The following is a 12,004-nucleotide window of genomic DNA, read 5'->3' as shown; positions in this document are numbered from 1 at the left end:
TTTACCGGATAAAGAGCTTGTTGATTCATTTACGTTTACGTTACGACTAATGAGCATTGTCGTTGATTAATCGATTTGAATAATAGCGGACTGCTGCCTCGTCTAGATCATTTGTCGTTAAATGATCCATGAAAATGTAGCTAAATATCAATGTTGAACGATTTTTCAAAATTCTCGACTTTTGTCACAGCCGCCCTTGCTGCAGGTCTAGATATTTGTGTAGAACCTGCTCCTGATTTATTTTAAAAGTACCGGTACTAACACTATATATATTTTGAATTTTTGGAATACATATACATAAAGCATTCTCTGAAGACCGCTCTTGATGAGAATTGGAAAGCTGAAGAAAAACACAAGTATGATTTAGTTATACATTTAAGCCGATAACTGGCATTAAGGGATTGTGCATGCATCAAATACTCCTGGAACTAAGTAATAAGTTGTTGATTTTTTTAAAAATCTAGGTTTCTCATATTTTTGGAAGCCTTTTACCGTTAAAATTTACGTCAATTGCGTGTGGTCGGTAAATTTTACCATAAAATGCCATAGTCCAGAAAATAGGTTCAAGTTTCATTTTTCGTGAAAGTTGCCACGAATTTCAATAAACACTGAATGATTGCTCAAGCATTTTGACGTTTACTCAGTCGCATGGGTATATTATCCAGAGAAACACGTTTAAAGCGATTTTACCGGATAAAGAGCTTGTTGATTCATTTACGTTTACGTTACGACTAATGAGCATTGTCGTTGATTAATCGATTTGAATAATAGCGGACTGCTGCCTCGTCTAGATCATTTGTCGTTAAATGATCCATGAAAATGTAGCTAAATATCAATGTTGAACGATTTTTCAAAATTCTCGACTTTTGTCACAGCCGCCCTTGCTGCAGGTCTAGATATTTGTGTAGAACCTGCTCCTGATTTATTTTAAAAGTACCGGTACTAACACTATATATATTTTGAATTTTTGGAATACATATACATAAAGCATTCTCTGAAGACCGCACTTGATGAGAATTGGAAAGCTGAAGAAAAACACAAGTAAGATTTAGTAATACATTTAAGCCGATAACTGGCATTAAGGGATTGTGCATGCATCAAATACTCCTGGAACTAAGGATTAAGTTGTTGATTTTTTTAAAAATCTAGGTTTCTCATATTTTTGGAAGCCTTTTACCGTTAAAATTTACGTCAATTGCGTGTGGTCGGTAAATTTTACCATAAAATGCCATAGTCCAGAAAATAGGTTCAAGTTTACTTTTTCGTGAAAGTTGCCACGAATTTCAATAAACACTGAATGATTGCTCAAGCATTTTGACGTTTACTCAGTCGCATGGGTATATTATCCAGAGAAACACGTTTAAAGCGATTTTACCGGATAAAGAGCTTGTTGATTCATTTACGTTTACGTTACGACTAATGAGCATTGTCGTTGATTAATCGATTTGAATAATAGCGGACTGCTGCCTCGTCTAGATCATTTGTCGTTAAATGATCCATGAAAATGTAGCTAAATATCAATGTTGAACGATTTTTCAAAATTCTCGACTTTTGTCACAGCCGCCCTTGCTGCAGGTCTAGATAATTGTGTAGAACCTGCTCCTGATTTATTTTAAAAGTACCGGTACTAACACTATATATATTTTGAATTTTTGGAATACATATACATAAAGCATTCTCTGAAGACCGCACTTGATGAGAATTGGAAAGCTGAAGAAAAACACAAGTAAGATTTAGTAATACATTTAAGCCGATAACTGGCATTAAGGGATTGTGCATGCATCAAATACTCCTGGAACTAAGGAATAAGTTGTTGATTTTTTTAAAAATCTAGGTTTCTCATATTTTTGGAAGCCTTTTACCGTTAAAATTTACGTCAATTGCGTGTGGTCGGTAAATTTTACCATAAAATGCCATAGTCCAGAAAATAGGTTCAAGTTTACTTTTTCGTGAAAGTTGCCACGAATTTCAATAAACACTGAATGATTGCTCAAGCATTTTGACGTTTACTCAGTCGCATGGGTATATTATCCAGAGAAACACGTTTAAAGCGATTTTACCGGATAAAGAGCTTGTTGATTCATTTACGTTTACGTTACGACTAATGAGCATTGTCGTTGATTAATCGATTTGAATAATAGCGGACTGCTGCCTCGTCTAGATCATTTGTCGTTAAATGATCCATGAAAATGTAGCTAAATATCAATGTTGAACGATTTTTCAAAATTCTCGACTTTTGTCACAGCCGCCCTTGCTGCAGGTCTAGATATTTGTGTAGAACCTGCTCCTGATTTATTTTAAAAGTACCGGTACTAACACTATATATATTTTGAATTTTTGGAATACATATACATAAAGCATTCTCTGAAGACCGCTCTTGATGAGAATTGGAAAGCTGAAGAAAAACACAAGTATGATTTAGCTATACATTTAAGCCGATAACTGGCATTAAGGGATTGTGCACGCATCAAATACTCCTGGAACTGAGTAATAAGTTGTTGATTTTTTTAAAAATCTAGGTTTCTCATATTTTTGGAAGCCTTTTACCGTTAAAATTTACGTCAATTGCGTGTGGTCGATAAATTTTACCATAAAATGCCATAGTCCAGAAAATAGGTTCAAGTTTACTTTTTCGTGAAAGTTGCCACGAATTTCAATAAACACTGAATGATTGCTCAAGCATTTTGACGTTTACTCAGTCGCATGGGTATATTATCCAGAGAAACACGTTTAAAGCGATTTTACCGGATAAAGAGCTTGTTGATTCATTTACGTTTACTTTACGACTAATGAGCATTGTCGTTGATTAATCGATTTGAATAATAGCGGACTGCTGCCTCGTCTAGATCATTTGTCGTTAAATGATCCATGAAAATGTAGCTAAATATCAATGTTGAACGATTTTTCAAAATTCTCGACTTTTGTCACAGCCGCCCTTGCTGAAGGTCTAGATATTTGTGTAGAACCTGCTCCTGATTTATTTTAAAAGTACCGGTACTAACACTATATATATTTTGAATTTTTGGAATACATATACATAAAGCATTCTCTGAAGACCGCACTTGATGAGAATTGGAAAGCTGAAGAAAAACACAAGTAAGATTTAGTAATACATTTAAGCCGATAACTGGCATTAAGGGATTGTGCATGCATCAAATACTCCTGGAACTAAGGAATAAGTTGTTGATTTTTTTAATAATCTAGGTTTCTCATATTTTTGGAAGCCTTTTACCGTTAAAATTTACGTCAATTGCGTGTGGTCGGTAAATTTTACCATAAAATGCCATAGTCCAGAAAATAGGTTCAAGTTTACTTTTTCGTGAAAGTTGCCACGAATTTCAATAAACACTGAATGATTGCTCAAGCATTTTGACGTTTACTCAGTCGCATGGGTATATTATCCAGAGAAACACGTTTAAAGCGATTTTACCGGATAAAGAGCTTGTTGATTCATTTACGTTTACGTTACGACTAATGAGCATTGTCGTTGATTAATCGATTTGAATAATAGCGCACTGCTGCCTCGTCTAGATCATTTGTCGTTAAATGATCCATGAAAATGTAGCCAAATATCAATGTTGAGCGATTTTTCAAAATTCTCGACTTTTGTCACAGCCGCCAGTTGCTGCAGGTCTAGATATTTGTGTAGAACCTGCTCCTTATTTATTTTAAAAGTACCGGTACTAACACTATATATATTTTGAATTTTTGGAATACATATACATAAAGCATTCTCTGAAGACCGCTCTTGATGAGAATTGGAAAGCTGAAGAAAAACACAAGTATGATTTAGCTATACATTTAAGCCGATAACTGGCATTAAGGGATTGTGCACGCATCAAATACTCCTGGAACTGAGTAATAAGTTGTTGATTTTTTTAAAAATCTAGGTTTCTCATATTTTTGGAAGCCTTTTACCGTTAAAATTTACGTCAATTGCGTGTGGTCGGTAAATTTTACCATAAAATGCCATAGTCCAGAAAATAGGTTCAAGTTTACTTTTTCGTGAAAGTTGCCACGAATTTCAATAAACACTGAATGATTGCTCAAGCATTTTGACGTTTACTCAGTCGCATGGGTATATTATCCAGAGAAACACGTTTAAAGCGATTTTACCGGATAAAGAGCTTGTTGATTCATTTACGTTTACGTTACGACTAATGAGCATTGTCGTTGATTAATCGATTTGAATAATAGCGGACTGCTGCCTCGTCTAGATCATTTGTCGTTAAATGATCCATGAAAATGTAGCTAAATATCAATGTTGAACGATTTTTCAAAATTCTCGACTTTTGTCACAGCCGCCCTTGCTGCAGGTCTAGATATTTGTGTAGAACCTGCTCCTGATTTATTTTAAAAGTACCGGTACTAACACTATATATATTTTGAATTTTTGGAATACATATACATAAAGCATTCTCTGAAGACCGCACTTGATGAGAATTGGAAAGCTGAAGAAAAACACAAGTAAGATTTAGTAATACATTTAAGCCGATAACTGGCATTAAGGGATTGTGCATGCATCAAATACTCCTGGAACTAAGGATTAAGTTGTTGATTTTTTTAAAAATCTAGGTTTCTCATATTTTTGGAAGCCTTTTACCGTTAAAATTTACGTCAATTGCGTGTGGTCGGTAAATTTTACCATAAAATGCCATAGTCCAGAAAATAGGTTCAAGTTTACTTTTTCGTGAAAGTTGCCACGAATTTCAATAAACACTGAATGATTGCTCAAGCATTTTGACGTTTACTCAGTCGCATGGGTATATTATCCAGAGAAACACGTTTAAAGCGATTTTACCGGATAAAGAGCTTGTTGATTCATTTACGTTTACGTTACGACTAATGAGCATTGTCGTTGATTAATCGATTTGAATAATAGCGGACTGCTGCCTCGTCTAGATCATTTGTCGTTAAATGATCCATGAAAATGTAGCTAAATATCAATGTTGAACGATTTTTCAAAATTCTCGACTTTTGTCACAGCCGCCCTTGCTGCAGGTCTAGATAATTGTGTAGAACCTGCTCCTGATTTATTTTAAAAGTACCGGTACTAACACTATATATATTTTGAATTTTTGGAATACATATACATAAAGCATTCTCTGAAGACCGCACTTGATGAGAATTGGAAAGCTGAAGAAAAACACAAGTAAGATTTAGTAATACATTTAAGCCGATAACTGGCATTAAGGGATTGTGCATGCATCAAATACTCCTGGAACTAAGGAATAAGTTGTTGATTTTTTTAAAAATCTAGGTTTCTCATATTTTTGGAAGCCTTTTACCGTTAAAATTTACGTCAATTGCGTGTGGTCGGTAAATTTTACCATAAAATGCCATAGTCCAGAAAATAGGTTCAAGTTTACTTTTTCGTGAAAGTTGCCACGAATTTCAATAAACACTGAATGATTGCTCAAGCATTTTGACGTTTACTCAGTCGCATGGGTATATTATCCAGAGAAACACGTTTAAAGCGATTTTACCGGATAAAGAGCTTGTTGATTCATTTACGTTTACGTTACGACTAATGAGCATTGTCGTTGATTAATCGATTTGAATAATAGCGGACTGCTGCCTCGTCTAGATCATTTGTCGTTAAATGATCCATGAAAATGTAGCTAAATATCAATGTTGAACGATTTTTCAAAATTCTCGACTTTTGTCACAGCCGCCCTTGCTGCAGGTCTAGATATTTGTGTAGAACCTGCTCCTGATTTATTTTAAAAGTACCGGTACTAACACTATATATATTTTGAATTTTTGGAATACATATACATAAAGCATTCTCTGAAGACCGCACTTGATGAGAATTGGAAAGCTGAAGAAAAACACAAGTAAGATTTAGTAATACATTTAAGCCGATAACTGGCATTAAGGGATTGTGCATGCATCAAATACTCCTGGAACTAAGGATTAAGTTGTTGATTTTTTTAAAAATCTAGGTTTCTCATATTTTTGGAAGCCTTTTACCGTTAAAATTTACGTCAATTGCGTGTGGTCGGTAAATTTTACCATAAAATGCCATAGTCCAGAAAATAGGTTCAAGTTTACTTTTTCGTGAAAGTTGCCACGAATTTCAATAAACACTGAATGATTGCTCAAGCATTTTGACGTTTACTCAGTCGCATGGGTATATTATCCAGAGAAACACGTTTAAAGCGATTTTACCGGATAAAGAGCTTGTTGATTCATTTACGTTTACGTTACGACTAATGAGCATTGTCGTTGATTAATCGATTTGAATAATAGCGGACTGCTGCCTCGTCTAGATCATTTGTCGTTAAATGATCCATGAAAATGTAGCTAAATATCAATGTTGAACGATTTTTCAAAATTCTCGACTTTTGTCACAGCCGCCCTTGCTGCAGGTCTAGATAATTGTGTAGAACCTGCTCCTGATTTATTTTAAAAGTACCGGTACTAACACTATATATATTTTGAATTTTTGGAATACATATACATAAAGCATTCTCTGAAGACCGCACTTGATGAGAATTGGAAAGCTGAAGAAAAACACAAGTAAGATTTAGTAATACATTTAAGCCGATAACTGGCATTAAGGGATTGTGCATGCATCAAATACTCCTGGAACTAAGGAATAAGTTGTTGATTTTTTTAAAAATCTAGGTTTCTCATATTTTTGGAAGCCTTTTACCGTTAAAATTTACGTCAATTGCGTGTGGTCGGTAAATTTTACCATAAAATGCCATAGTCCAGAAAATAGGTTCAAGTTTACTTTTTCGTGAAAGTTGCCACGAATTTCAATAAACACTGAATGATTGCTCAAGCATTTTGACGTTTACTCAGTCGCATGGGTATATTATCCAGAGAAACACGTTTAAAGCGATTTTACCGGATAAAGAGCTTGTTGATTCATTTACGTTTACGTTACGACTAATGAGCATTGTCGTTGATTAATCGATTTGAATAATAGCGGACTGCTGCCTCGTCTAGATCATTTGTCGTTAAATGATCCATGAAAATGTAGCTAAATATCAATGTTGAACGATTTTTCAAAATTCTCGACTTTTGTCACAGCCGCCCTTGCTGCAGGTCTAGATATTTGTGTAGAACCTGCTCCTGATTTATTTTAAAAGTACCGGTACTAACACTATATATATTTTGAATTTTTGGAATACATATACATAAAGCATTCTCTGAAGACCGCTCTTGATGAGAATTGGAAAGCTGAAGAAAAACACAAGTATGATTTAGCTATACATTTAAGCCGATAACTGGCATTAAGGGATTGTGCACGCATCAAATACTCCTGGAACTGAGTAATAAGTTGTTGATTTTTTTAAAAATCTAGGTTTCTCATATTTTTGGAAGCCTTTTACCGTTAAAATTTACGTCAATTGCGTGTGGTCGATAAATTTTACCATAAAATGCCATAGTCCAGAAAATAGGTTCAAGTTTACTTTTTCGTGAAAGTTGCCACGAATTTCAATAAACACTGAATGATTGCTCAAGCATTTTGACGTTTACTCAGTCGCATGGGTATATTATCCAGAGAAACACGTTTAAAGCGATTTTACCGGATAAAGAGCTTGTTGATTCATTTACGTTTACGTTACGACTAATGAGCATTGTCGTTGATTAATCGATTTGAATAATAGCGGACTGCTGCCTCGTCTAGATCATTTGTCGTTAAATGATCCATGAAAATGTAGCTAAATATCAATGTTGAACGATTTTTCAAAATTCTCGACTTTTGTCACAGCCGCCCTTGCTGCAGGTCTAGATATTTGTGTAGAACCTGCTCCTGATTTATTTTAAAAGTACCGGTACTAACACTATATATATTTTGAATTTTTGGAATACATATACATAAAGCATTCTCTGAAGACCGCTCTTGATGAGAATTGGAAAGCTGAAGAAAAACACAAGTATGATTTAGTTATACATTTAAGCCGATAACTGGCATTAAGGGATTGTGCATGCATCAAATACTCCTGGAACTAAGTAATAAGTTGTTGATTTTTTTAATAATCTAGGTTTCTCATATTTTTGGAAGCCTTTTACCGTTAAAATTTACGTCAATTGCGTGTGGTCGATAAATTTTACCATAAAATGCCATAGTCCAGAAAATAGGTTCAAGTTTACTTTTTCGTGAAAGTTGCCACGAATTTCAATAAACACTGAATGATTGCTCAAGCATTTTGACGTTTACTCAGTCGCATGGGTATATTATCCAGAAAAACACGTTTAAAGCGATTTTACCGGATAAAGAGCTTGTTGATTCATTTACGTTTACGTTACGACTAATGAGCATTGTCGTTGATTAATCGATTTGAATAATAGCGGACTGCTGCCTCGTCTAGATCATTTGTCGTTAAATGATCCATGAAAATGTAACTAAATATCAATGATGAAAGATTTTTCAAAATTCTCGACTTTTGTTACAGCCACCAGTTGCCGAAGGTGTAGATATTTTCGTAGAACCTGCTCCTTATTTATGTTAGTACAGGTACTAAAACTATATATATATTTAGAATTTGGAATACATATTCATATACATAAAGCATTAAGTCGCTGATGAATTAGGTAATCTAATTTAAACCAAGGACTATTTTCATTTTTGCAAAGTGCAGAATCCTCTAGTCGTGGACGAACTAGAAGTTTTTAAAAATAGATTTTCAGCTACATTTTACGATTTCTTTTTTAAAATTTTAAGAAAATTAGAACAGATTAGAAGATACTAGTTCGAGGAATTAACTTCTAAAAAATTATTTTTACTATGCACTTTAATTTTTTGAAGAACATAGCTTAGAGCAGAATATAAATTTTTTAAATTAACATTAGTTGGCATGAATTTTTTCAAGTAGAAATTTTTTTAAATTAGAGTTTATAGGAAATTTAAGACAACCACCCCGACAAGAAAAAGGCCTCGCTGCTTTTGCGTAACAATGTCAGCGGTTGAGTGGATTTTTTGGCCCTTCTTCCTCTCCTCATATTTCGCGAAATTTGCAAATTGTTGCGCAGTACAATGGGTACTCACCCCGGAATGCCGCCGCTCTCCATGTGGTTGGCGAGGGTGACATCATTAGACCAGACATCGAATTGCCATTTTCGCAGGCCCAGCACCCCGCAGTGCACGCGGCCCGAGTGGATGCCGACACGCATGTTTACATTGACCCCGGTGACATCGCGCACCAGCCTGCAAAATAAAAAGTGAAACGTGAAAGTCCAGAGTTGTCTCAAGAAATAAAAATCTATTCTTATTCTTAATATAAATAATTGAATCAATAACAAAACTTTTGACACCGAGGAGTCTGCGTTGCATAAAATTATATTAAATTCTTTATCAAGAAATTAAATTTTAAAAAGATTGGCATTGCCAAAATTTTGGAAATTTTATAATTTAAAAAAATATTACAAAATTATTGAAAATAATGCGTTTTTCTTAAAAAAATAAATACTCAAAACTTAGATGATTAATTATCAAATTTTGAATTTCTCATCAAGAAAAAATTTAAATTTCAATAAACTTCCACTTACGAATTAATCTTCACAATAACTTTCTAAGATGATCAAAGACAGTATAATTTTTTTGCAAATTCCATAAAAACCAACATTGAAATTAGCTAACATCAAAATTGTGTATATTTTTGATAAATTTTCAAGCCCATTTTGTTAAAATTGCTGAGACCCAGAGACTGAGATGAAAAAAATTCACTGTAATTAGGCTTCTGACGAGGGATTTTGGGGATTATATAAACGCGTCAGCCACTTTTCCGGCAGAGCAAATTAAATTTTTAACTTGATCCGACAGCTGAATTTTTAAAAGAAATTTCGTTGCTCGGGGCTAAACTGGCGTGAGCGAGCAGACAGTGGTGAGCAAAAAGAGCAAAGTCATTAAAATAAACTCTCAAGTCAGCCAGAAGACCACGCGTGCAAAAAGGACCGAAAGAAAAGGAAAAGAAGTTCCGTCTGCTGTGTGCTCGGTCACGGCCGCGCACCCAAACAACTTTTTGCACAATGCGGCTCCATACAAATGAGAATCAACATCCGACAGTAGATGAATTTTTTAGAATATTCAGAAAAAAGGGAAAAAAGGGGTGAAATTTTTAATTTTTCATGGATTTGAAAGATTCTTAAAATATTAGAAAAAACGACATCTTTTTCAATTTAATTTTCAACCTTTTAAACGAAAGTAAAAAAAAATTGTGTTTTAAATTTAATTTAATTTGAGTATGAAAATTAAAATCGTTTTACACTTTTTAGTAATATTTTCAGCAGATTTCATCTGAAATTATATCTAGAATTGATGGTAAAACCAAAGTAATTTGGTTAAGTTTGTTAAAAAAACTTAATTCAGTGGTCAGGGTTCAGTGCAAGGATTTTTTTTTTAGTAAAATAATGAATTTTTTTTTAAAATAGACTTTAAAATTTGAAAAAAAAAGTAATGCCAAAATTTTCTTCAATTTTGATTATAATCAAATTATTTTTGAAAGTTTTTCGTAAAGACAATGAGATGTAAAAACTGTTGGAACTCACGCTATGGCGTCGATCATGTCAAGACCCATCTCGACGCAGCACTGCGCGTGGTCTGGTCGTGGCTCGGGCAGGCCGCTGACACAATAGTAGCAATCGCCGAGCAGTTTGATCCGCAGACAATGATGTTCGGCAGCCAATCTGTCAAATCTGTCACGAGTGTTGTTGACACATTTAGTGGTTTGTCCGCAGATAATGCCAATCAATATTTAGACACACAAACACATGAAAGGCTTGGCACGTAACAAAGGGGAGGAAATTATTCGGCGCTTGCTTGTGACAGCAAACTTGTTACGTTTTTTGAAATTTGAAGACAAAATTTGGGCTAAATTAAAAAAAAAATGGAAAAATAAGGTTCATTCAATTTAATCCATTTTAAATTATGAAAGATTGACCTTTGGCATCTTTTTGTCAAAAGTTTATATAGTTTTAATTACTCGTTAAAAATGAGATTAGTATTCAATATTCAATAAGAATATTTTAAAATAATAATACTTAAAATCATTAATTTTCTAAAAACAAACTAAGATTCACTTAAATGTAATAATATAAATTATTATAATTTTATAAAGTTTTACTTATTTTATATAAAAGTAATATTTAAATTGCAGATATTTATTTATGAGCTTGAGACACAATTAAATAGAGTAAAATAAATAAATATAATCAAAATTTGTTCTAATTAATGTTCCTTAATTAATGCCATTACGTTATAACTTAATTTAGGAGTTTTTATTATTAACTTTTTTTATAATATATTTTTTTTTTAATTAAGTAGATTTATTTAAAAGGGTCTTTTCTCATTTCAGTCATTCCAAAATTATGTATAGAAATTATCATTACCTGGCAAAAAGCTCATTGAGCAAACACACCAACTCCTCAGCCGTGCATTGGTCAGAGAGACTCGTGAATCCGCAAATGTCTGCGAATAAAATGCTGAAATCAAATTGTTGAGTGCGCAGGTTAACTCGGTCTTTATTGAAAATCACATTTCGACAAAATTATCAACAATCAGCACAGCCGAATGAATTTTTCGCAGATCAATATCAAATATAATTTTATATTTCCGTGTTTGTCGATTTGCATATTTGAATATATGAATGAGAACGAGAGATTCTATTTTGGAAAGTGTTATTTATGTGGAATTTCGCGCTCACCTGACGTTCTCGTGCCGCTGGATGTAGATTTTGTGGAACATGGAGTCGGTGGGTTTTCCGGCGAAGTCTGCTTTCATCTCCATGGCTACGTGACGCGGCAGCACCGACAGCAGAAGCCTCTCCTGGTTGAATCCAAAAAATAAAAAGTGTCATATACGTATACGACGAGAGAAATGTTTAAAACAGATGCACAAGCCAGAAAGGGCTTTGATCTCTCGTTGAAGCTCTCGGCGTAATATAGAGAGAGAGACAAGAATGTCGAGGCACGTGAAAATGTGCAAAAAGTGACAAATTCAAAGCAGGTTTAAATCCCATCAATCACATGTTCAGGTTTTTTTATGTTTGAA

The 12,004-nt window shown here is 33.9% G+C and overlaps 1 protein-coding gene across 4 annotated transcripts in view; it reads right to left on the bottom strand.

Annotated features, from left to right (window-relative positions):
* LOC132204761 (adenylate cyclase type 5) overlaps positions 1 to 12,004 on the bottom strand; it is a 102,994-nt gene that overhangs the window by 21,415 nt on the left and 69,575 nt on the right. For all 4 annotated transcript variants that reach the window (XM_059633508.1, XM_059633506.1, XM_059633512.1 and 1 more), the window contains exons 8-11: positions 11,658 to 11,779; positions 11,344 to 11,436; positions 10,504 to 10,650; positions 9,005 to 9,163 (exon numbers count right to left, since the gene is read on the bottom strand). In XM_059633508.1, the coding sequence (XP_059489491.1) occupies positions 9,005 to 9,163; positions 10,504 to 10,650; positions 11,344 to 11,436; positions 11,658 to 11,779 (521 nt within the window). The remainder of the gene's footprint in view (positions 1 to 9,004; positions 9,164 to 10,503; positions 10,651 to 11,343; positions 11,437 to 11,657; positions 11,780 to 12,004) is intronic.

The sequence above is a fragment of the Neocloeon triangulifer genome, unplaced genomic scaffold (genome assembly GCF_031216515.1).
Source record: "Neocloeon triangulifer isolate White Clay Creek 2 clone unplaced genomic scaffold, ASM3121651v1 ptg000022l, whole genome shotgun sequence".
In the NCBI taxonomy this organism is placed as follows: domain Eukaryota; kingdom Metazoa; phylum Arthropoda; class Insecta; order Ephemeroptera; family Baetidae; genus Neocloeon; species Neocloeon triangulifer.
This window is presented reverse-complemented; position numbering and strand designations above follow the sequence as displayed.